Source organism: Varroa destructor, unplaced genomic scaffold (assembly GCF_002443255.2).
Source record: "Varroa destructor unplaced genomic scaffold, Vdes_3.0 BEIS01000003.1, whole genome shotgun sequence".
NCBI lineage: Eukaryota > Metazoa > Arthropoda > Arachnida > Mesostigmata > Varroidae > Varroa > Varroa destructor.
The window spans coordinates 41,827,635-41,854,451 of NW_019211456.1; the positions used below are offsets into that span (position 1 = coordinate 41,827,635).

The following is a 26,817-nucleotide window of genomic DNA, read 5'->3' on the forward strand; positions in this document are numbered from 1 at the left end:
CTTCACAGGAACGCCATCTATAGTACGTTCGTTGTATCACAAAAGACGTGGCAAGCCGAACACAAGAAACAGACGACGTCTGACGAAGTTACAGAAGCGTATTTTAGCACACACGATCATTACGAAGTACGCCACACAAAACGAAAAGCGCAAGTGCAAAACCACGACGACAAAGACGTCGACGACGAGTACGAGAGCGGCAAGAAGTCTTCGCAGGTAACATCGTATCCTCCCTTCGGCGGCTAAGTGCTGACTTGGCGCCAGCCTACGTAGAAACATGTTGATGTGTAATATAATGATTGGAGAACAAACGGAGAGCGAAGAGGACATAGAAGTAGAATACGATACGACAGCTTCCGCGAGAGCATCAGCAGTGGCAATGGTACTGGCTATAGAAGAGTCGTCCCTTTTTATAGCGTTGTCAATCAATTCTGCTAGTAGTAGCCGCAACAGGGCCAGCGAAAGCGGAAAAGAGCCCACCGAAAGCATAAGGGCCGGGTGCCGGTAACGAGGAGTGATCAATAACGCGGAGATGTCTGGCTAGCCCTCTGGCTGACGACATGCGAAACACGATATAATAATCAATGACAGTTCGACTTCTTACTATTGCTACTTCCTGTAATTGTTGCTTACACGTGTGCCAACAAAGGTAAACGTACCTTTTACAGGTATCTATCTGTGAGCGGTCCTTTGTTCACATTCGGACCAAAAAGGATTCTCGTCTGTAGAGCTCCAGCCCGGCGAAGCTTTATTGGGTATGACCGATCTGACATCTGCCGTAACAGATTTTGTGCTACTATATTGTTAATTGATGCCGAAAAGACAAGAACTGTAGAATAATCTCTTATGTGTAAAAGAAGTGGGGGTTCACCTTTTAAAATAGGACCTGTTTATACCACGAGCATCATTATAACGGTGGTAACACTGGTCATGACTGCGGCAATGATATGTACCCGCCAAGCAGGTTAACTACTTATAGAAGCTGAGGCAATATGGCACTAAATGACCCGTGTGTGTTAATAGAGGTTAAGAGAAAACAACTCACGTTTTCACGAAAGGCGCCCTTATGTACTTCTACTTAAGCGGGTGTACGAAGAACAAGAAAAACAACGACAACAACTTTGAGAATGTTCGTTCTGCACGTGTGCCGCTCCACGCACCACAAACCTATCCACGCACGCACCCACTGAAACGACAATATTGCCGATAAATCGCTGCCAATGTGACATTTCCCTTAAAGCCTTATTTCGGAAAGCCACAAACAATTTGATGCGTTGTTGTCGCTAGTAGTAACGATGATTCGGAAGTTCAAACCCGAGGCGCTGCCTCTTATGATTGACCCGAAAGTGTGGCGCTCTTTGTAGGCTACTGGCAACGATATTTTTGCGCGGTAATGGTCAAGATGTGGCATCAGTCAACGACTTGCAGTCGCCATTATCACCCTTGCAATTTCTGCTCTTCTCAATAATTTATTGTTGTTCTATCGTCGTTGTTGCAATATTCAATGGCCCCTCTACTGACACTGCCCTCGCACATGTGTAAACCAATTCTCTTCCTTTTGTGTGTATAATTGGTCTAACTTATCAACTCGTTTCTGCTTCGATGATCACAGCTAGCGCAGTAGTCACATCCGCTGCTACCAATAATGGGACGAAGTAGCAAGTGTGGTGGCTGAAGTGTGATGAGAGCCGGAAGAGGGTTAATTTTCCGCCAGACCGAAATCGATTCGATTACGGTAGCCACACACAAGGACAGGCGAACGCGGCCGCTCCTGCTGCCTCTTGCCGATTCTTTATGGCGAAACCTCCCCAGTACACGATGCCAAAGGGATTCATTTGCTGCTATAATCGTGTTGCACCATAGACCAAAGCAATTCCAGCTTAGTGCTTCCGGTCGGTCTGGTGCATGGCTTTGCCGGGCGACGTCAGTTGCCGTTGGCCACAACAGAAGCAGTACCTACATTCTATCAGATACCACTCGGAGCGGATGACTGCTCATTTAAGCTACACTTGCTTTCGTTTTATGGAAGTATACAAGGCATGTTAGGCGCCGGTCCGTCTGCTAGACTTCAGGCCTATCATAGTTATAATCTGATATCCGCACGGAAGAGCTGGAATTTGTAGCCTCAGGCATCTAGCCAGGCCAGCTCGCGGTGGGTATTGGTTAGGCGCGTCTTGATCAGCGCGCTGAAGGTGAGCCGTCCCCGCAGACAGTGTGTTACAAGAGGCGGTGTATGAAGGTGGGAGAAGATTGAAAGGAGCGGGTAAACTGAGTTGCAACAACGTCGGCTTTCGGGAGCACTCTAGTTTTTGGCTTCACCTACAAGAGAGCAATAGGCGGCTTACTGAATAACCTGCTGCGACCGACTTAGCTAGAAAAGAACGGTTTTTTTTTCCGGTGATTTCAGTCGCGTGCTTCTCCTTATGGCGTCGTAATTATGGCAAAAAAAGGCATCGCCCTTCCAGCTCAGCAATTTGAGTAAATCACTGGTCGATGGAAACCAGCCTGACAAATACCCATTTTGCATGGCTCATAATGATTCTGTACCAGCAATAAAAGTAATGGTAGTAGGTGTTGTCTTAAAGGTGAGGGTTCTAAAAAAAAAAAATGGCCGACGCACACGAAGCCGATGGAAGCAATATTTTGAACTCTCCAATTTATGACCGGTGGAATGAGCAGTTGGTGGGGCCCACGCGGCCTTTCGCACTCACAGTTAGCCCGCCATATTCGCACGGCTAAAGGCCGATCCGCCAAAAATAGTTACAACAAATGTCGATATGTTTGTTGTTAAATAGTTTTTTCAGACTCGTTTCATACATTATTAGATGTCCGAGGTTAGCACAACTGCTATATGAGCCGTTAAATCTGTGTGTGAACAGGCAACAGACGGACAAATTATTGAAAAATGAAATAACAAAGGTTAAAAAAATACGTAAATTTGTGATTGCTAGCCCGGTAGAGAATAGCGTTTTCTTAATATCTTCGGTAGTCTTACACTAAACTGTATTGTCTCGATGTCGCTGGCCGATTGCGCTGTCTAGCATCAGAGCAGCTGATATCGGGAAACTGTTATCGCTGATAGATCCGATTTAGTGATAAAAAGCAAAAGCTGTTGCCTACGACACTGCTAAGGGCATCGACATTGTTATGCTTACAATGCACCGCGAAGCATGATGCACACGGGCGAGGACGACGGTGGGGAACCGGCCTGCAACCGTATTATACTCGAGCATGTAACTGTAGAGATCACTGAAGAAGCAACCCCTCACAGGATAGTCAATTCACTTACTAATTGAATTAGTTACCAGTTTTCTATAAGATGGTCAAGCCAAATGAAGCGTCCTAGTGATGTAGCCAAGTTAATGTAATACCGTATCGCAAAAAAATTCATCAGAAGTATGAATGGTGCGTAAAATATTGTACAATATGCTCGAGTCATTTTTGACTACCTTTGCCAATTGTAGCAGTTTCAACATTCCCTTTGGAAATCACTTCGCCTCGCGATAGTACACATGATTTAGACAAGATACTCTTATATATATATATATATATATATATATATATATATATATGTAAATTATTTCGTAATATAATGCATATTGAAGGTAAACAGATACTCGTCATGTTATCAAACCAAAATGAAAAACTCTGCTCGTAAGTTGGCTGTATTTAGTAAGCCCACAAGTAGAACGTTGCCTGTATCTGCATGCATGCATGCCAGCGTAACGTTGCTGAAAAAGGTTCATAAAACCTGTAAAACTAGGCACGCGTGAGCGTGATGAGAATGCCATGCTGTGCAGGTGTTCGTGTTGGAGGTCCTTCGGGGCCTGCTTCTGATTCAGCTAAACGCTCGCACCGCATACGGAAACTGTTACAGTGAGAAAACTTTTCAAGTTTGGACTATCTGTGCCACCTGCTGAGCAAACGAAACGACGAAGACCCAACGGAATAACCAATGTTATCTTACCTTATTGATTCATAATGCAATTGAGTTGCAATTGTCTGGAGGTTCATTATCTCGCCATAAATCACATTCTGTTTGGGTTAAAGAAGCAATTTGCTATGAGGCGTCAAGGAAGCATTCGATGGTGACGACTACGTCAATGTCGCTAGCGTTCTAGAGGCAAACGTGAAAAGTAGATAGCTCGAAGGAGTCCCGAGTTATTGTAGACAAATATTGAGAATGCAAGCCTCTATCTACCGCACCTCAAGCCGGAACAAGCATAAGCTAACGAAAAAGATCAGAAACTAGGACTGGGTATAGGAACACAGCGGAACTTGCAGAAGTAATTATTATCAGTACACGGGCGAAGGTGTGGTGATATCTCTTATAGCTATCGTTCGTTTCGCTTCTGCGAAAGAACTGTTGAAGTTCCTTGCGGATTTGGCTGAGGCCGACGCCTTTTCATGATGAAGAGTGAGTATGTATAAATTAAAGGAAACGATCAAAGGAAATAATGCATCGCGCAAAATGAACATCGCAAGTTATAATGGCACAATTATTAGAAGCACTGGCGAGACAAAAAGACCCTGAATGACTTTACAAGATGGGTTTCTAATTCATGTTTCCGTTGAGCGTTTGATCATTGAAAATGTGGAACAAATTGATCCGGTGATTATAGAAAAAAACTATACACCAACGTTAAAACGATTTTGATATGAGTAGCTTACATAAATAGGCCGCAAGTTTGTTCCAAATGGTGAGCTCTTATTTTTGCTATACAATGGTGATTGTAGTTCCGACCTTTCGAAGTTTCGTTGCGCGAAAACTCAATACGGCTTGGAGGCGTGGCAGAAACGATCTCTTTCAGATGCTAGAAATCTATTCACTCGCCATTATAATAGATAGAAGCGCTTATACAATTACTATGAACGTGCTTACACATAGATGCCTATTATGCGTGTGCTTTTCATTTCTAATATTCAAAAGCGAAACGCTCAAGAGCTACTACAGAAAATTATAGCCGTTCAAATTTACGATCTTCAGTTCTGTGGGTGTCGCAGTCCTAGTCATCCAGATTTCTGCCGTACCAATCAGCCGTGAAATTAACAGTGATCGTCAGCTGATCCTCTTCCGCCAGCGACCTACTCAATTTATCTTCGTTTGCGGTGGGGGTTCAAAGATGATTTTTCTCGACTTTAGCTTTTATTAAGCAAAAATGCGATAGGAAGGCCAATGCTCAGACGTCCTGATCAGATTTACTGCTCTGCTTCGAGCTTTTTTTTATATTTATACGTATATATATATATATATATATACGGTGATATACGTCGCGGTCATACTCAATGAACCAGAATAGTGCTATGTATCAGACCGGGAACGTAAATAAATCTACAGTGATTTATAAAGCATTCAAGACTATAATCAACACGCTTTTGGGTACCTTGTGCATTCGATCTTGGCAAGCTGCGATGGTCTTTAAGTATTTGCATATTCACTTAAATTTATTGCCTGGATATTTCTGGAAACCAATGGCGAAGTGCACTCAAGATAAGCGAATCTACCAAAATAGACTTCTATCTAACGCACCGTGTACAAAACCAAAAATTTCCCTATTTGGCACCAGAGACTGTTTCCAATGTCATCAGCTAATAGACGACTGAAGCTTATGGTGCGACGCGCTCGCTGATGTTCGTAGTAACCCATTGTTGACTCTGCCCAATTCTGCCGTTTTAGGCACCGTATTAAATGGCTAGTTTTCCTACCCTCGAGTCTTCTTAATGGGAGGTTAGGCCCTTCAAACGCCGTGGTGTAAAGCCGCTCACAAACACAAAAGAGATATCGAATTAACACGATCACACGAGATCAGATTAGGAACTGTCGGTGTACAAAGATACAACAGAGTCAGACGTAACAAAATATTCATAATTTAAACGGTCTCTGTAAGAAATGGAACCCGGCTGACTTGATACAGAATAAATTCTACGGACAGCGATCAAAAAAAAAAGGGCTTCAGACCCCCCTCTGTACGAGACGGGCTAAAGAACAACAAACGGGCAAGCGGTCCGACTGATGTCCAGCACACTTGCAGTAGAATAAGGCCGACGTCATCAACTACGAAATGAGGCGCGAATATCTAGGTCGTAAGTGCACTGGAATAGCAGCGTGGTGGAGCACCTGTGCCAGCTGCTCGCAAGAAAAACACTACCATATCGTTTACAACAATAGGCCAAATGCTTCTAATAGGAACATGAGTATGGCCGACTAAAACGAAACTGGAAGCGACTCAAGCGTTCCACGGTTCGTATGTGCGTTGTTCTGTGTATTTTATGCATGCCAGACAGCAGTTAATTCGTTAAAACCGACGCTCATAAACTCGCAATTTGATCAAGAGCTTGAGTCGAATGTCTCGGTAGAGAAAAAGACAGCGTCTCCTAATCGAGTCGTCCTGAGCCGTCCAAGACGGCGAACGCTAATTGGAAAATAGAACAATTTGATTAGTTTTTGAGCGGCTATATACGATTATACCTACGTTTTAGGAACGTCAACGCTTTAGGCTAATTTTGTACGGCCAGGAATAAACAGGGATTCATCATCTATGTTTTCTATTGTGAACTAAACGACAATAAAACGTAGATCTAGAAAGCTAGCGGAAAATTAGTATGCTATATTTCTCTTCCCAAAGAGCTTGCCTCTTTGGCAGATCAAAGGCAAGTTTTACGCGTGCATCTGGTAAATTTTACTTGGCAATATATATGATATTCTGAAATGCAATCTTTCTAACTGCATTTCGCTGATACCTATATAAGTTAAGGAAATTGGTGTGCATTTGTTGTACTGTTACTATTAATAAAAGAACCTTTACAGTGGAGGGAGGTGCTAGTAAACTTTCGAGGCTTTGCTATTTCGCTTTCTTCTATTGAGCTTTTTCTCACCGAACACGGAAGAGGGCAGGTAAAAGGCAAATTGTATGAGCCGTCGAGTTAGCTAGAATGGAACGCTGACAGAAAGCAGAAGAGAAAATATTTCATTTGTCTGCGTTCTCAGGCCTTCGCCTGCCAGTGTCTGCTGGCATTACTTAGTGGTTGAACGCATTCCACACACCGCTCGAGAGAACAAGCAGTCTATAATAAGCAGATGCAGCATTGGCGTTTCTCTTATTCACAAACACTTACAGGTAAGCAGGCACATTCACGCACGACAATTTCACCCCCCCCCCCCCTTACCGCCCCTGCTTTTTCAGAACAGCAGCTGGCCATTAGTCCATAAATGTCCCTCAAGGTTCCCGTTAGATGTGTAGAATCTACATGTAAGGAATATGGTTTAAGCGCCTTAACGCCGCAAAGGCATTTACGGTAACACCCGTTATAGGAGTATCGACTTCGAATCCAACACGGTCGACGTTAATAGCGCAACCGACATTGAGAGATGCCCCCTCGCTTCTAGTTAACCCGATAGAGGACAGGACGAAATAGATGATCCATCGTTGAACCTGTGAACGCCCGACGGCGGCTAAAAGAGGAATACAGTGGTTACCAATAGTTACTAACAAAGAGCATCTACAGATGCGGTGCGTTGTAGGCAGCATGGACAATTAGCCTGCAAAAACGTTGTGTTCCAACGACGACTGGACAGTCTGCCGCGAACATTGAACTTTACCAGTACTCGTGTTGCTCCTACCACCATAGTTGCCCCTCAAGATCATATAACGATCGGGTCCATTCTGTCATAAGTGACTGACTACAGGAGAGACACGGATATTTATGGTTATGGCCTTAGCTTACCTATATGTTGCTAATTAGATTGGTGAACAAGTGATGCTCCAATTGTTTTTATCTGTCCAGTCGTAATAATTCAACTGATATCAACAACAATTTTGCTTAAAATAATTAAAAAAATTACTTCGGAATAAACGACGGTTGGATTCTGACTAAATTTTCCACTTTCACACACAGAGACTATATGTATATTATATTCTAAAGAGTATGGCAACCTTTTCTGCATTTGGAAGTCTTCCAAATTCATTTTTTTCTTGCTTGCCCGAAACGTCATGTTGAGTCAGAAACAAGAGCAGAATTCCTACTCATTACTAACTGCTCTTACGTTTGTCCTGCTGCTGTTGCTAAGAGAAAACTGAACCTTACTGCGCTAATCTATTCAGCTTGTATGACCCGGCATTGTATTCACCCCACCGCAGCGTTAATATATTTTCAAACTTTGTTGCTGTCGGTGCTGCCAAAGGCAAGCTATGCGGCCAGTCCGGAGCAGGCCAAGTCACTCCGTTAAGTCCTTACGGTCGTCGCCGCCGTGGTGCTACATGGACACTAAGTGAGAGCTAAATTTTGTTTCACTGCCTCCAGGAATTGGCACCAGCCATAACGAAACCTGGGAAAATGACGAAACGACCGACCCTTAAAAACGAAGCCAGTTTTTCCACGATGTAAAGAAGGCGTTCACGAGCGCAAAAGACGATAGCTGGGCAGCTAGAAGTGAAACGACAGAGAAGGACGGAGTCACGGAAGTTAAGAAAGCTAGTCATTTATGCTCGTATTCTTCCGGATTAATACCTGGAGAACTTACACACTCCATCACAAACGCACTTGCTCGACGCCGTTCATCGTTTCCGCGTCATTTACTCGAGCGTACACCCGCCGAAAGTGCTGCGAGTATAAGCTAAATAAAATACTCACGCAAGCGTCCCAACAGACCGATGCGCAAATCGCTAATCTAGCAGAACACAATGGCTTAACCAAACTTTTCTGCTCGATTGTTGTTTATCAGTTTGTTCCTAGCAGGCTGGCGGCGCTGCTTTATGCTTTTACGGAGAAAGATACATCCTGTAACCAGAGCGCCAGTTACAGAAATGTTTGGTACCACATCGTCACTTTTGTGCGGGATGACAACGATGACGTTTGTCATTATAATATTATCGTCATATTTCGACCAGCTTATTCGGTGATTGTAGCTACGAATGTGCGGCCGCAGTCACATCCTGACACTAAACCGATACGGTACCAAAATAACCGGGTCAACAGGTCAATTGTGAGCCGCTCCTGATGGAGTGGTATGGTTCGCTTGTGTGCTCCTTAGAGTTTATTTACAAGCGGAGCACCGTTTAATTAGAAGCATCTGAAATTGTCAACAATTTTCATTAGATCAACGATGGATAGCCTTTAGCTTATCAGGTGCCGATGCCCTCGAGCGAGGATTTAGAAAATGTACGCGTTTCAAACGAAAAGTTAAATTCGAGATGATATTTAGCTATAGAGATAAATCGAACGATTCGTAACGGATAGTACGTGAAGGCCTCACACGACCTTTTACCATATGAGAACGCTTACAAAGTACCTTCCAAGTGCCAAACGTCGCCTACATAAAAGTTCTTCAAAGTAGTCTAAGAAAATAGTTTATTCATTCTCAAAAACGATATGTTCAAAACTCTAGTAATCGTCATTTGAATACTTAGAATAATATAGCAATTTGAAAGGAGCTGCCATTTATTAAATAGGTAATCTAGTCATTCTAGTTACCGTTACGCACCTTGGAGTATCAGGTCCGATGAAAACGAGGCCTGTATCAGGCTAAAATAGCTCACAGAAGGGTAATAAAAAATAAAGTTAAGTAAAAAAATTATGTTCGCAGACGACCCACATTATCTCATTCATCCATCTGGTACCTGAACTATCTGGCGAAAAACATACGACAAGAAAATTCATTGCATGTAGCCTGGTAACGTTAGTTTACACAACCACGTTAACGAAAAAGTAGCTTATAAATACAGCTAACGCTGAACAGAGGAAGAGACAAAAAGTGTCGGGCAAGTGTCGTGAAGTTTCATAGAGCCTCAGGAAGCTGAAAAGGCGCCGAAGCACGTATTGCGGTAATAAAGTGCTAACGTCGTCAACGGCGTCATTCAACAGCGCCAGTAACTTAGCTAGACAGTCCGCAATGTCAGCAGCTAGTAAAAACAAGAAATCAGGAAAGTTAAGAAGACGTACATATTTAGACACGTGAGCCCTCTAGAGCAGATGTACTTTTGTATATTATCATTTAAATGTTGCTTCTATGCTGCCCGAAGCGCTCGTGCATATAAAATTCCTCTCGGCAGCTTGCCCCTGTCTCTAGAATACCCAGCGATTGCTCATTCTGCACGCCATACAAAACAGGTTAGATTTACCACATCGTCTCCTTCTTTGCTGAGGTCAGTGGTCAGCACTGCACAGGTGCGTGCTTCTGGTGTTGATCTATCCAAGGTAAAGCCACCTATCAAGGAAGTACCTCACTTCACTCGCATGGTAAATCCTCAGCTATATACAGAGCCTGTTAAGGCTGTGCGTCCACTGATGCTTTATCTCGAGATTTAAGCAACTTTTAGAGCAGAATCAGTCATGAAGAATACACGTTTGCCTATCCGTAAGTACACATAATAAGCCCAAAGCTCCTTATGCAGCAGGCACTTAGTTACAGACAAACACGAATATTTGCGCACATACAGACCTAAGGACCGCAAGTAAACTATAACTTATGACCAGTTACAGATCACTGTGTAATGCAAGAAAACCCAAAGACCGCCCTATGCCAAGCCGCAGAATCACACTACCAAGAGGAGACTCTAGCCGCTTGCCTCCCTGTCCTCTTTAAAAAGTGATCTGTTTCGTGTAGCGCCCACTCGCATTTACTTTTCCAGTTGATGATAAATAACAAAAACTCATTTCGTGAAAGGTCCTTTACTTAACTAAACCCGGGGTAAAATTATCGGCGGGAGACAGAATTGGCTGGGGCTACAGCTTGATTTTATTGTTATTTTAGCGATTGACGTAGTCGCTGTCGCAGAGGTCAGGTCCTTTCTGCTGCTGTAACTTTCCATATCTATCAGAACTTCAAGGGCAAATAGCCTCCCTTCACCCAGAATAAAAGTTTTTGTTGTATACGATGGAAGACGCAACAGAAAGTCTACGGAAGTGTTGGCGAAACGCCTGTTGCACTCTGTCCATCAAATCGTCAGCAGCCGGTGTTCTCCAGCCAGGGTTCTCGTGGTTGAGCGTCTGTATCACCAGCATACTTTGCCCATCGGAATAGGCAGGCTAATAGACTTGCGCCTGCTGTTCATCTCTCTAAACAGATCGTTTTCTTCACTCGCCTTGTCTTATGCCACTGTTCTTCGAAAACGGACGAAAAAGGAGTGAAAACCGGACAAGACGGTCCTCAATGCAGTGAGTGACTGCCACAAATACGATAGCAGACAAACAAATTTGTGGTTACTGATGGCAACCATTAAAGCTTTTGTGCCCCTAAATCTACCAGTATTACGACAAAGGGACCATTCCTGTATCTAGCATAGCATGCTGGGTAGCATAGGCTGGCAAACTAGGACTCCGCTTATTCCCTCGGCGCATGACCGCGTGGCTGGATACACGATGGAAACAGAAGCCGCAGCTGCTACGAGACAATTCTAGCATTGAGGCAGAGTGGCAGCTGCATAGAACAGCTGGCTACGGGATAGGTGCAAGTTGTGTTCCTTCGTCTATGATCCGGATCAAATAGATAACCTACAACACAGACAGATGGCACAATGTAACCAACAAGAAACATCAGAGTTATCACAGTTGCTGCCCTGTGCTCAATACGTCACTCAGCCAGAGGACTACAAGCTTGGCCATATCCGGACTCCTTGTTTCTTCTAACCAGATCCTGGCTGGGATGACCTCACATGTTTCGGTTTCCTGGACACTACTACGCTTGGTTCCGGAACCTTCATATGTATCGTAATTCCTGGTTTATGGTACTTTGTACATCGTAGGTTAATCTGTCCATGGCAGTGAATTGCTTCTTTGTTGGCAGATTGGCCACTGGTTACACGATCGCATTCATCCGAGTTATACGAATACTACCTCGCGTGCCTTGCGGTCCAGTGGATTTTCGTTCGAAGAAGTTGAGTGTTCGCGTCTCGCAAATAGAGTTTATGAATGAACCAGCGCCACCATTGCTGCTGCTGCGGGTGCTCAATGGAGCCCGCAGTAACGGCCGAGTAAAATCGGTAAGCAAGCATAAGCTCGCACACAGAGAGGATACGGGAGCTATGATAAATGGTTTTTGATGACAACCGACTTCATCTCAGTCGACATTACGCAGCTGTCGTGAGGAGTGTGCCAGTTCGAAAAGCTGCAAAAGAACTATTGAATAGCTTAATAAATATTGCTAAGTATTATTAAGGAAAGAAAAAAATACCAAAATCAAGTTGGTGGTATTTTTTTGGTTTTAATTATTATCATATAGCAGCCTTATAGATGGCGTACTTAAAGCATGCTTGTGCATGTTTCAGTTACCGCCTTACGGCATACCAGTTAGGAGTAGGAATAATTATTTTGTAGTAACCTTTGAGAGACATGTCTAGCCTAGATAGGCCTTGTCCAGAGCTTGGGTTCACATTACCCTACAGACGTTGTTTATGTCTTTTCAGAAGCGCTTTGGCATACAGCTCATAATTGAAAAATTCCCATTAGCCGACGTAACAGTCATATGATTTCTATATCCACATATGATATTGATTTCACATATTCTATATGCGCCCTATTTCGAAAGCTGAGATAGTACATATTATTTCAACTTGAATTTCCGAATATCGCTTGCCGTGTTCGTTTAAGACGTTCAGATCCATTCGAAATAGCTGGCCGCGGAAGCCATAGACGCGGAACGAACTCGTCTTCGCAGTGCGAGCCATACGTTTTCTAATTAACTTAGATATAGTTTTTTAAGGAGTCTTCCAGATGTCTGATAACACATATACTATTGTACGAGTTGTAATAGTTAATGGATCAAGTCAATGGATGCAGATCACCGTTCTTCATTTAGACAGGGACACGCTTGGAATGGCCGGCCTTTACTGACCCTAGATGTCGACCCAAATTAATGTTAATGGCAATTCGCCTTCTTCGATGAATCTTCTACCAGTCGGATATTTTTCCATGTTTCCAATGCCATGTTTTACACTTATTGCTTCATTCAGAGAGAGAGAGAGAGAGAAAGAGAGAGACAGAAACATTGCCTCGAATATGGACCGTTCAGTCATGAACGATTAACGCAAAATGATATTTATGAAGGATACAGCTTCTCCAGCAATGAAGACCTATTCAATCCTGCGCGTAACGTGGAAGACTTAGTGTTACGTAAATACTCCCGTTTTTCAGCACCGGTTATCTCTCTTGGACTACGAAGAGAATATGCTGTCGGGATTCGTCTGAGAACCAGCGTGAGGGGAACGGCAGGGACGAGCTGCCCGAATACCTCAAAGCTTAATCTCTATAAATTTTAAACACAGCCTTCACGTTTAGCCCTCGAGCTTTTCTTTACGACTTTCGTTTTCGGTCGCAACAGAAACCACTTTGGCCAACAGCTCAGTGCTGCCTCCGGTGTTCCTAAGCATTAAGCGAAAGCATTGGTCAGCGAATGTTAGCTTGTTCATAGAACAAATATGAAACTCTTTTCTCATTACAGGATCATCCATAAACGGCTAAAGATTCAGCTGTGATTACCTAGTTGATTTTAAGTTTGAACAAGTTCCTCGAGTATCCACCCTGATATATTGTACTAAACAGACAAACTACACGAGATAATAGCGAATAGAAGGCGTATAGCCCGTAGCGATAATAGTATAAGAAATCTATGGAACATCTATGTCTATTCATTTATCTACCTGTTTGCACAGTTAACTGCATAGGAAACAGTCCGCTATCGACTAGTTTGAATACTGATTGTTTTTTTTTGGTCGAGTGCTACCTGCTGAATAATCAAAAACTGAGGAGGATCGAAACACAACATACGCTCTGATGAATGGGACTGGGTCTCTGTAGCCCTCTCGCCGTTTCAATAGGCACGCTAACAGGCAATTGAAAATTTAATTAGATTTGACTTAGAAGACAAAAAGGGAGATATGGAAAGTTTGATTCGAAAAGAGACGTCTGCTCTCGTTCAGTTGAATAGTAGACTGTGGAGTAGAAGGTGAGCTTTGTGCGATAACAAATTCGGAGGTTGTATGAAATCGGCCCTATCCTGTTGAGCACGCACCTAATAAGCGGTAACATTACCCCCGGAAGCAGCAGTAGTCTGATGAAACGCTTTTATCATTGAAAGAGGCCGATTCTGAGCGATACTGCAATAGGTCAGGGAGACTGTGTGCCGGCGAGTGACGTACGCCAATTACTCTGCCATCTCTTAGTGGCAGTGAAAAATCTCCGTAGGCTTTAGCGAGCTTCTGAAGCTCGGTACTTTCGAAATTTCCAATCTTCTTTCAGAAATCTTCGTAGGAGCAAAAAAGAGCGACAAATGGCTAGAGATAGAAATAAAAAGCGAGTGAGAGATAGAGAGAAAGCGAGACACATACACATACAGGAAAAGAGCGTGCAACGTATGCTTGCCGTTCTCGAGAAAGCGAAGATAGCGCAACTGCTGTTTCTAGCTAATAGCTGTATTCAGTTATTATTTTGTTGTGCGTTTATGTGCTAGTGCGCGATCTGAAAGAAACATTAAAGGTGGAAAGGTCGCGAAAAAAATTGATAGATGGTGCGGGGCTATGGGGCAGAACTACTTTCTAAATCATTGCCTCGTTCGTTTAATCCGTTTTTTGTTTTCATCCTGCTTAGCGTTCCAGCTGACAACCGTCGTTTTTCTCGTTTGACGACCATAACGTGACAGCTGGGACGGAAAGCATCGGGGCTATCTTTGACCAGGTCGTTGTCCCGTGTCGTTTCCGGCAAAACTCTCACAGGGTTCTTAAGTTTTCGTTGCCCGCACACTATAGCACAGCATATGTACACCGTACGCAATAGAAATATCGCAAAACTAGAGAGAATGCACGTTTTTTTTTTTCATTTAATTCGCTTCTTTGCAGACGACGCCTTGATTCGTAGAGCATTTGTACATTTCCATGATGCTCACTCTCTGTCAGAGAACTTTCTTGTCCCTGTATAGTTTTTTTATTTTCGGATCGTCTGTTGATTCGTTCGGTAGCTTGAACCTGGCCGAACGCACAAATATGAGAACAAAACGAAAAAGAGACCGGCTGGTTCATCGCTATGAAAATAGAAAGAAGCGCAAGCTGCAACGTCTTTTGCTATTGCTGCAACTTACGCCGATGGACAGACAACGAGCCCTGGCTCATTTCGACATGGTTTTTCAAACTGTTTTGCAGCGTTTTACTTACCATCTTTAGCATCCATCATGTTGTAGCGATTTCAACGGGGCGCGATTTGAGGAGACAGTATATATATATATATATATATATCAATCCTATCAATAGACTAATCCGAATCAGTAAAAACCAACAAGAGCGGAAGTTTTGCTATCGGTTTATACTTAATTTAAAAGTGCAAATTATACCAAATTAGGTTGCTTTTTGAGCGCATAGCAACAGGAACGCCGGGTTAATATATAGCTTTTTCTAGGCGCACTATATTTCCCGCAGGTGTAGTTCCACTGTCTTTAACCTTTAAGCATCCTACCACCTTTAGGCATGCTAGGAATAGGCACGTTTTTAACATCACTATTTACCTGATAAATACAAGTTCTGATGCAATACAAATAGTGTAATTAACTATTAAGCCGTTATTGCCAAGGTTACCATTACTTATTCGATAGGATAAAGTGAAAGTTGAACTTCTAGAAAAGGGACTGCGTTTAATAAGTTAGTAGGTCCACAAGGACAAGAGGGTTAACTAGCTCGAAGTGGATAATGAGAATTTCCTTGTTTCCTAGTAAGATTTACTGTTGAGAGAGAGAAAACTGTTGTTGTCCTAACTGGTGACACATCGCAAACTATTCAAAATATAGCAACATACAAATCGTTAGCAAGCAAAAGTTAACATTCCGTCGTAAAGGGAAAAAGCTGTGGAGTGAATAGGAAATTCAGCCTGCAGTCGCTTTCTGAAGAATTACGGAACAATACACAATGTTATATACCTATTTCTTGATTACTTGTTAGTAATGCATGATAGGCACTTACCGTCGTTCTCTTCGTAGAGAATGGCGAAATTCTTCCAGTCCTTATATTTTATGAAATCGAGGTAGGCCTTCCCTAGGGCGGAGGGGTGAGGGTAAAGGTTAAGGGAGTGATTGGTAGTTCGGGAACGATAGTCCCAGTGAGTCTCGATGTGTGGGACGTCCAGGGTCTCGCAGGCTGAGCGCACGGCAAAAGACGCATCTGTAGACTGCGGCCCAAAGACGGCGGCAACCCCTTCTTCTAGCAATGTGCAGACTGTAAACAGCATAAATAGAGCGAAATAAACTCTTATACCATATTGATAGATCGAATTGGCATTTTGCTTCAACTTGCGAGTAACAGAAACAGATGATCTGTAGACGACTAATTTTACTATTGTAGAAAGAGTAAGCGATTTGCACAAACATATAATGGGCGTATGTAGGGATTTGCTATAGATGAGGACGAAAGTTTCAGTGATACCTGTTTTACTGAAAAAAAAAAGCTTCGTTTTAAACTTCTATTCGTTGCATAAAAGTTTCAATAGTGGCAATTGTGGCTATTGCCTTGTTGTCATAAAGTTTTCTATACGGATACGATACTCTTAGTTTACCTGTTAGATTCGCATGCATTTATCGCTATTAGCAAATTGTCTATCTTCTTTTACTCTATCAAAGGTAGGTGCTACTCTAAAGCTGAACCATTTGACTTAAATAATTTCCAAAGTTCAGTAGGGTTCCATTGCTCGGAGGATAAGCCATAACAGATGCATTGACATGCTTCGATCGAGTATATAAGATAGCAAGAACGACAAGCCTATGATAGAGCTGGTCGCACGTTTTCGACGGTTTCCCGCCCAGCAATAGAAAGAAAGACAGAACATCTGTAAAGGTAGAGTTGGGACAATGTTATCTGCATAATCAATGGGTACCGGTTACTTCACGTTCTCTCTATTTTATCGGTGGCGCGCTCTGCCATCTTACAGCACCTTCTCGCCCATCAGGCTTCTTGACATACCGACATATACTAATGCACAAAAGCATGGGTAAGTGGTACTATTGCTGCGCGTCATTTCCGTGCCCCCTTCTACAGCCAAGGTATCAATTCTGGCCCCGTCTTCCAGTTTTCCGTTCCTCACGGTCAGTTTTCAATTTTACAAGTACATTGAAATCTTCCTTCTTTGTGCCGTTGGCCGTTGCTGTCGTTGCTGTTTTTGCTGCGTTGGCACACATTGAAGGTCTACAAGTTTTCCCATTACCGAAAATTTACTTGCCGCTGCTCTAGTATGTTTGACGATTTGGGCATCGACTGGCAATAACGCAACAAAAAGCTTCCCGCCTTTGGTTAATGGCGGCAGTGGCGGTCACCATAGCCCTTTACCATATCATATCTATTTCTGCCCATAGCACCACCAGCCACGATGGCCATGCACATTACTCCTCGATACCAGCGCCATTGAAACGACTCGCAACCAATTGCCTCTTTCGGCAATTCTTTGCCGACCCATTTTCAAATCAGTTCACCCTCACTATTGGTGCCATGGTTTTTTCCCTTTGCACGGGCACTCTGCCACTTGCACATGTCAGTGAGTGCTAGGTATACCCCATACCCATTGCTCGTTCGATAGCCGCATTGATGTTTCTTTACCTAAGGTCCGGCCGCCGAGGTCACCTTTCGTTTTTCCAACTTGTCTTCCATTGCCTGTATTGCTTCGTATTGCCTATAAGGCAGTCTGGTTAGGTAGGCACGACTGCCATCGGTATAACTTGTAGACAGCGGAAGTGGTAGCAGCAACGGAAAAATAGGTAAAAAAAAACAGTGGCATTGGCCAGTAACCTGAGGGGTCCAAATGGTTCGAAACAGTGCCAACTGGCAAGGCAAACACACCGTAAATAAGAAATACAACAAAGTCCGTAGAAGTTTTATGAACTTGCTCAGGAGTGACGTGGTATCTCATTGGAGATTAGAAAAAAAGAAGAACTCGTGGGTATGGAACGCAAAAATGCAGCGATCGAATAACGGCGGCTATCCGTATTCGAAAACGCAAATAACGTTGAGGTGACAAAAAGAAAGCTATAACTACACTAGAACAACCGTTTTTTGGATTCACTCAACAGGAACAATTGTAGCAGTGATAGTCGAACTAACTCGAAGTAGGTCTACCTGCAAATATGATGCCTAGCGGTGATTCCTGAGTCTCAACTTGATGCATCTAGGTACTAGTAGTAGCGGTAGTATTAGCAGCACGAAGTAGCCTAGAGAATTAGAGTAGCTACTAGACGATGTTGCTAGCTAGACCCTAGTTTAGACTTCACTTTGTATTTATGCGTCCACATACTTGTCTCCAAGTGCCTATGTGTAACATTGTCTTTCGCTGAGTGCAGCATCTGTAGTAATGCCCACGCATTCGTAGAACTTCAGTTTCTTATCTTCCGCGCTCCTTCATAGGGCCAAACAGATTCTAGCAACCCGACTGTGGTCTGAGTCCTATTACAGTCTGAGTTGTGTAGTGCTACGGTGGATTTGGCCGCGTTGAACGGGGCATCCCTAAAATCACTAGTCTGCTAACAAAAGCCCACAGACTTTGGGGTTTCACGTGCTGTGAACAGCTGAATCCACTATCATTGCTGCTATTGTTGTTGCTCTTGACTTCTCTCTGATGTATCGCATGGACGTTGTAGCATTAGCTTGACCGCTCGTCTGGCAATAAAAATGCTTCCAGTTGCAATAGTAGCTTTCTCGTACCGCTTTCCCGGTAGCAGAAGCTGTGAGACAGTTCGCTAAGTTTGTCGACTGACAGACGGGTTGCCCAGTCGTAAAATACAGCCTAGCCACAAAAATCTGCAAATCGTATTGCATGCGTAAAGGAACTTATCAGGACCGAATTCGGATACTCGATGGTGTTTGGTTGGCCATATGGCTATCCAACAGCCGATTAACTAGGTCACTTATGGCGTTTGAGTTAACGCAGTTGACTTGTCCTCTCCTCTTTCCTTTTTTTGCGTGCGTATTCCCTCGCATCCCCGTACCCGTGCCCCTTTTCTCCTTTCCTGGCGAGCATATTATTTCATTGTTCGCCAGTCCTCTACCCAGCCGTCTTGCTTATCAACGGACCGCTATTGATAGCAAAGGAGTAGCCACGGCCGCAACTCGTTGTCTGCACAACACCACGGTCGCGCTACTGGCGAGAACGGAGGTGCGGCTCGTTAAAAAGGCCACCAGCCTTATAGAGGAAGACCGAACGCCGCCGCCAATCTTACGAGGACACCTACAGGTTCCAAGGAAGCCCGCGAAGTCAAGTGCTGAGTATTACTCTCAGCTTCTGCTGTAGCTGCGCCATTACGACCGGTAGGGTACTATTTCGGAAGGCCTGAGAGCAAGGGAGCAACGGGTAGTGTAGAAGGTGAACAAGTCAGAGGCAAAAAATGGAGCAATATAGAAACACGTGCCTATCAGCCAGCTACCTATACAGTTGCCCGCCTTTTCAAAAAAGTGAAATATTAGATTTAGATATGATTTAGTTTTCGCAGATAAAATCACAAAAGCATGATGCAGGTTGAGATCGAAAAGATGTAGACGTTGGAGAAATCCTTTTCCTGAAAAGGTTCCCAGATGTCGCCTACTTTTCTTTTCCTGTAATCGATTGTCAATAGACTTTACATCTCAGCTCGACATGTAAACTATCTTTTCTTTTTATTTCTTTTCATTTTCCACGATCCCTTACTTTGCAATGCCTTCAATTCTTTCCGAATTTGCCCTCTGTTTGCTCTATCTATTCAACTGCATTTTGCGTCATTATGCAAGTGTGAATCTTACTTTTCCTCTGCTACGCCACCACCTATGGTTTAATATGCCTCAAATCGTAACACCCTTTAAAAGGTTCTAACAGAGTGCGCTATTCCTCTGAACTCCGTCAAAATGGCACATTACGCCATCAAGCTAGCTTTTATGCTCCATGTACCAATCATCCTTTACGAAGGGCACAACAGCAAAACAAGGGCGCATATTAGGAATCGAGCCGTTCGTAGCAAGAAGGGCAGAAGGCGCGAAAGGTTGAGGTATCTGGATATTTGTACGACTATTTGCTTGCTATTGCTGTTGGTGCCTCGCTATGCAACGTAGGTCATGCGTGTATAAAGAACGAAACAGGTGAAGGGCGCTGTATTACACATGAGCCGCTTTGCATGGTGCCCCATTGTATGGATGGGCTCGTGGGCAGCGAATGAATCGGTAGTCTGAAATCCCGCCTAGATTTAATTGGGTAAGGCGCCGACATTTGACCGGCCAGGCCAAAAAATAGAGGGTCAAAATATACAATGCTTGCCATTTCTTCGCCCGCCATTAAATTTTTCAGTTGTATCACCCAACATCGCGTTGAGAGGTCTGTTGATTGACATCTAAATGATACAAAGTGTCAATGAAATCTTATTGATACAATTTCATTCGTGTAAACGAATACTAGATAAAAACAACTATTTTTGGGATAGAAAAACTTTTTAACATCGTCGCAAATTGTACTTAGTTATCCACGCATACATGAACTTGAAGACTAAGCAAATACAGATTTTAGGAGTCTGTCCACTTTTTTAATTTAGACAATATTTTCCGATGATCTGTAAAAAATCAACTCGTTCATTCGATAGCCCGTGGTACATTTTAACGTATTGGTTAATTTTTGAGATCAATATACAGTAGTAGCCTTATACTGTATTTTGCTCCTGAAATATATATAATATATAGGTAGTATACTACATTATTGTCAAACAATAAAAGTTAAATACAAAAAAAAAACAGGAAAAGCTTCCCAAGAAGAAGAGACTAAATAAAGGTGCCTTCCACTCTACAAATAGATAAAAAGTTAAAGTTTTCATGGAATCACATTTGAATCCTGAATATCGTTTTTATGTATGCTCTTTATAGGAATATATATATATATAAAGAGCCCCCTAATGTGCCCATACCTAGTTATATATACAGTACGTAGACACGTGTATATACAGACATATATATACGTGTCTACATATAGCGGGACTGGTGTGGGTTGCCAGCATTTTAGCAGCCACTCAATCTCGTAGAAAAATTAAGCAATGTTGCTGTATAAAGATAAGACATTTATATATCACAATGCTTTATAACTGTTAAAAAACAACCACACTGATGCGCACGACTGCGTGAGTCAAGAGAAGCTTAGAATGAATTTTAGGCGCGGATTTGGTCTTTGCCAAATGCTAATGAATGAGGTTCGCCGAAAGGGTCTTACCAAAAGTAAAAAAACCCCTATAATAATAATTAGATTTAATTCGGCCGCTTGTTGAAATTGGCCATACGGAATGTAGGTCCAATAGTTCTCTGTGCTCTATCCCTGACGTATCAGTGAGACCAACTCGACTCACCACCGTTGTCAGTCGATTTTCGCAGCACCCGGTCAGCTAGTTACATCAGGCGATGACGAGGTCTATGAGAAAAAATGTTCGAATAAACCTTAACAACTTTATACCGTTAAACGTCAGGCCGGTTGGTCCGCCATCAAGAGTGCCTTCTCCTTTCCCACAGACATTCGTTTTCATACATATATAGTTACACATCTACAGCCGTGTACACAGTCCACAAATCTGCCATTCTCATTCTTAACTAAATGCAAAATTGTACAAGGGGTAATAGTAAAAAGAAATAAGACAGGTGCCTCGAACTTTGTTTCATGACATAAACTTAGAGAAGCTTGGTATCCGTACGCCGATGCTTAGTCTTGTTGATTGATGCCAATATGGTTCGATCGTATAACCGCTATAAGCTACAAGCCGCTTACCGAAAAAAACCGATTAATGCTTCCTGTAAGCAGCGACGATCCGAGCAGAACAACTCTTCCCTGATCTTTCTCAGTTTCGAAACAGCTGACAACAACCATATTTGGTGTGCCATTACACATATAGGTCATATCCGAGAGCTTAACTGGATGTTTATCGTTGTTGAAAATGGGCAACGGTGCACCTGGTATCGTCCCTAGAGCTAACTCAACGACAAGCTCCTTGGATCAGCGAGCGGCCTCACTCGAAATTGGTTTTATGGCAGGCGTCGATGACGCTTAAGCCACCGACTTCGAACTATTACCGAAGCTTTTTTTTTTTTAATAGAACTGCCGTCAAAAGCACTGCCGTGATGCCGCACGCATGAGATTTTACACAGCAGCTGATATCCTTCTACCTTGTTGGATCCGCTGGTTGGGTGATTTTGTTTAAATAGTGTGCCAGTTTGTTTTGATTACTACTACGGCAGTGAATGGATGCGCCAATATGTGTTAGGTCGAGGTTTATGTGTGCGTCCCTTTCTGATCTGCCATGCTGCTCAGCAACAGCGGCGTTTGCACTGCACGCTATTAGAACTGAGCCACGTCGTTTTGCGGCCGACATTACCTGGTCCTCAGACCTCTCTACCCTCGACTTAGGTGCGCTGTTCGGTCGGTTTATGGCCCTGCGCTGTTTCTATGGGACTCCCTAAAATTCCCGACTTTTACAGTACGTCGGATCGTTAGATATTATTGCTTTTACCTTCCGGTCCTAAGAAGCACCGGTGTCCACTTGTATAATTCTGGTGGACTTGTTAGACCTTCCGATCCTTTAAGGCAAACGCACTGGAAGGCAGTGAAAGAGCGAGCGTTATAGCCATATCCTTATCAATATCAACTACACGAAGAGGCGCGCATCGTTCACATGAACTGATACTGACAGTACGACTAGGGTCTCCTAATAGGAACAGCATCAGGATAATGAATTTAGTCAACAGAACCCTTCGGGGCCATTTCTGATATATGCGTGTAGCCTTCGTGCACCCGTTTCATTCATCTGACGCGACCACTTATGTATGCTGTAAACGTAGCCACCTGTTGACACCCCCCATGTATGCCGTTTTACCAACTGACCGGGTGATTTTCCTTCCAGACCGAAATGTAATTTCCGACTTGAAAGAAAGACCAACCCGCTGTCCTATTTCCGCTCCTTTAACTGACTCTGCTGAGTATGGCTGCTTTCTATTGGTTACCTCAAAAGATCTGCTGCCGAACGTTCCATTAGAGAATGTGTCAGCTCCCAGGGCCAGTTTGCAGGCAGGCAATCAGCCTGCCTGCAAATTAATCTAGAATAACGTATGTCAACTGCATATTTCTACACTTGATAGTATTAAAGCTCACTTCTCTCGTCCTAAGCCGCCTTACCTGCCTCTGCCCTTCTTTACGACAAAACCAGCAGCCCTGTGTAGCATTTGAAAAAGGCCACTTCGCCATCAAATTTAACTTGCCGAACCGATCGAAGCGAAATAGGTCCGCCTCGCCAGATTTCAATCTATTTAGTTTAGATGCTTATCGCTACGTATTTCTCAATTAATGAGTGCAGATACTGTCCCATCATATAGAGACACAGAGTATGACGTAAAGTAAATTTAGTGTGAGGCTATGCCTTTTAAAAGATTATACCTCAATATTGTTGCTTTTATTACTATTACGATTATTGCATATTGTCTCTTCAAAATCGTGCAAGTTTTAAGCCAGTTTCATCAACGTAAGACATAACTAAGAACTTATGTGGTTCTCTTTAATATATTGCCGTATGTAGTTAAAAAAGAAAAAAGAACACAATCAAATCTTGTAGTTGGAACCTTTGACAAGAACGAGTGGCTTTAGGTGGGCAGAAATTCGAATTTTGACAACCACGTACGAAATGAGTAGTTTTATATTCAACAAATTTCAATACCAACGAAATGTTCATATTTATATATAATTTCGAAATTATTCGGCAGCAGCTTTTCTATATGAACCGTTAAACAGTTTTGCATTAGAAAATTATGAATAAATTAAAATTCCAAAAAAAAAAGTACTCATAAAATGCTCCATCTACTATACATACGATATATTTATTTATACAACGTCTGTAGATTGATAGTTTCAATGTTCGCGTCCAGGTGTCGTATTGGTACCCTATTACAGCCTATTTATTTAACGTATGGCCTTAATCGTTTCCTATGTACGCACTCAGCGAGCAGATGCTGAGTCAGCATGAAACATAAGCAATAACGGTTCCTGAGATTGTACGAACTGATAACCATCATGTTGATTAAAAAATCCAACGATAACTCGTCCCGCTTACTCGCCTGGTAAGGTTATTAATGGACGCACTTATATATATTTGAATACTACGGACGATGTTGTAACATCTCTCCGTTGAAGATGTACAGTGAGCTAAAACACAGGCTCAAAGCAGGCTTTGGATTTCAATGTATGACCAACCAAAAGGATTCCCGTCAACAACTTGTACCGACGTATCGGGCTTTATCAAGATGGCAGCAAGTGCTTTCCCTGATTATGGAGACGTACATAGATGCGAGTAAGGTTTTATTTTGGTGTTTTAAGGGAGCTTGGCACCAAAACCGTAGAGGAGCTGCTGTAAGCGGTGGTAATCCATGGAACTGATGAGACAGGCATGTATGTTGGTGAGATATCTCAAATGTGATCAGGCTAGGATTGTCTCCGGAAATGTTTATCCCTAATGTCTCACGGATTCTGATGTCCTGCATACAAACCGGAGGCCCGACGTTTCCGTGTCAACTTCCATCTACATATTTGCTAAAAGTCCTGCTGTTTGGTAGTCCATGGGTTTTCTTCACCCAATTGCCTCATATTAACCATTAACTCTATAAAACGCTTAATTAAGCCACACGTAAACATGGCCCTGCTAAACGATGTGCTAACGGTTTTCACGAATGGTGTTCCTTATTGGCGAATGGATCTTTTTCCTTCGAGTGCGGTTTCAGAACTGTGACGCGCGCGAACAAGAGTTACAGGCACCATTCTCGCTTACGTTTGCTCTTTGCTATTTGAGCTCGTTATTTTTAAGGTCCTTAAAATGCTCAATCCGGAACCACGCCTTATCATTTGGGACGAGGCCTTAATTATGATCGCAGAGGCGATTCCCTGCCTGAATTAGTCAACTTCTCGTTAAAAGTACCAGATTTATAAAATGCTGTGCCGTCAGGAACTTACTGCTATGGCTTAGTTACTTGGCTATATTAGGGAAAATTGATATTAGATTTCCTATTCAAAATCTTAGCCATGCTAGCTTTCGACTGGAGGGTATGTCAGCCGTGTCGCTGTCATGGACGTAACAGCGATGGTTTTGCTAAGCGGCATCGGTGCTGTTGATCAGCCATACAATGTATATGAGGATCTTCATGCATCCGGTGACTCAGGAACGCATTTGGCATGCGGAGAAACAGCTAATGTAAATACTGCATATGACTGTAATCAAGACAAAGCGAGTCGGAAACGAACCTTATGGAGCCCACCGAAAATCCCTTCAAAGTAAGCTATTTATCTCGAGCATTATGCCCCAAAACGTAACATAACAATAGCCCATCGAGAATGTCAGTACATTCGTCAGCTTAGAGTAGAGATAGTCGCTTTCAAAGTATAGTCAACAGATATTTCTATAATGTATCATACGCCATAAAGCTTTCAGCCATCTTCAGTAATCAAAGACTTAGTAGTAGGTAGTTTCCTCTCTGTCTTTAGCTGTTCAAAGTTTACCAGGAGTGTACTAAGTATTGTTTTAGACCAGCGCGACCGTTTCGATCCAGTCACTCGTTTTATGCAAATTCTCATAGATTATGCTAATGTCAGCTTCGATGTCAATTACCGGTCACAGCGTTTTCCTTAATTTTCTTTGGCGTCCCTGTTGCTTTCGGAGTTCGTGCTGTTTTTTCGAAACTTTACACGAATCTCTAACGCACTCATCCCACGGAATTCGTCTATTACTTTCGTTCTGGCTTTGGCGCACTTAATAACGATGTATCTTGTTTCGTCAGTACTTTTAATGCAAGAAAGAACCTCGTTAAACGGTATCGGAAGACCATCACAATGATTCCTGGGAATCTTCATTTTCGATTTTATCGTCGCTGGTCTAATGTCATTTGCTTTTCTAGTAATTTGTTTTGGATTTGGTTCTTATACGTTAAACATGGGCTTCCTGAGTGCCGAAAACTACCTCCACGTCAGAGAAGCTATTCGAGATATCGTTTGATTGAGCCACACCTCGAGGCGGCACGGTGAAAAAAATTTAATTCGGACTTCTGGTATTCAAATCTACTACTAACTGCTTAGCTTTGCGTTTCTTGACAGACACGTGCCTTTCATGCTTTATGTAACTATACACAAAAACAAATCAGCGTCTCGTTTGTGCTGCAAATCTCAATCAGAATGTATATATTCCTCATGATAACTATTGTGCATTGATTTATGGTAAATAGGACTCTCACAACTGTCATAATGATCGACATATGGTGCTGCTTTTGGCGTAAGGAACATACTCTGAGTAGCATTATTCAAAGCACGCCGGTTGGATTCTTTGTATTTGTATATTCGCCATTTCGATCCATTGCTAAACATCACCCTGTGGGCATTGATGTGGCCCACCACCCCCTAGGAAACGGAAGGTTTTTCCCGTAGTATTAGCGTTCGGTATCGGTAGTGGCGAATTCCGTTAATGATGGCGGCTCCACGGGAGGCAGAAAAAGTAAAGCCGATGGCAGAAGCCTCAGCCAAAGATGCAGCTGGGCAGACAGGATCAATGGCATCGAGCCAGCCCCCATCAAAACTCATCAGCTACAGAGTTCTTTAGTTAGTTATGTGCCAACCAGGGTCATCAATAGCGAAAGCAGCCGTTGTGCTAAGGGAAACGTCTAGAGTAAGAGTGCTAACATGAATGTGGTGATAAGTACAATCTTGCGATAGCGAGTCAGGAAGCGTTCTCGCTCCACGCAAAAAGACGACTATCTCTAGCTTTCAACATGTAAAAGAAACCGATAAAACCTGTCGCATGTAGCAAACCTGGTCGACACGGATCGCTGTGATCGATGCCAC

The 26,817-nt window shown here is 43.0% G+C and overlaps 1 protein-coding gene across 1 annotated transcript in view; it reads right to left on the reverse strand.

The window, feature by feature from the left end:
• LOC111248359 (glutamate receptor ionotropic, kainate 2-like) overlaps window positions 1-26,817 on the reverse strand; it is a 168,307-nt gene that overhangs the window by 55,783 nt on the left and 85,707 nt on the right. The window contains exon 3 of the mRNA XM_086985576.1: window positions 15,939-16,190. Coding sequence (XP_086841702.1) covers window positions 15,939-16,190 — 252 coding nt within the window. The remainder of the gene's footprint in view (window positions 1-15,938; window positions 16,191-26,817) is intronic.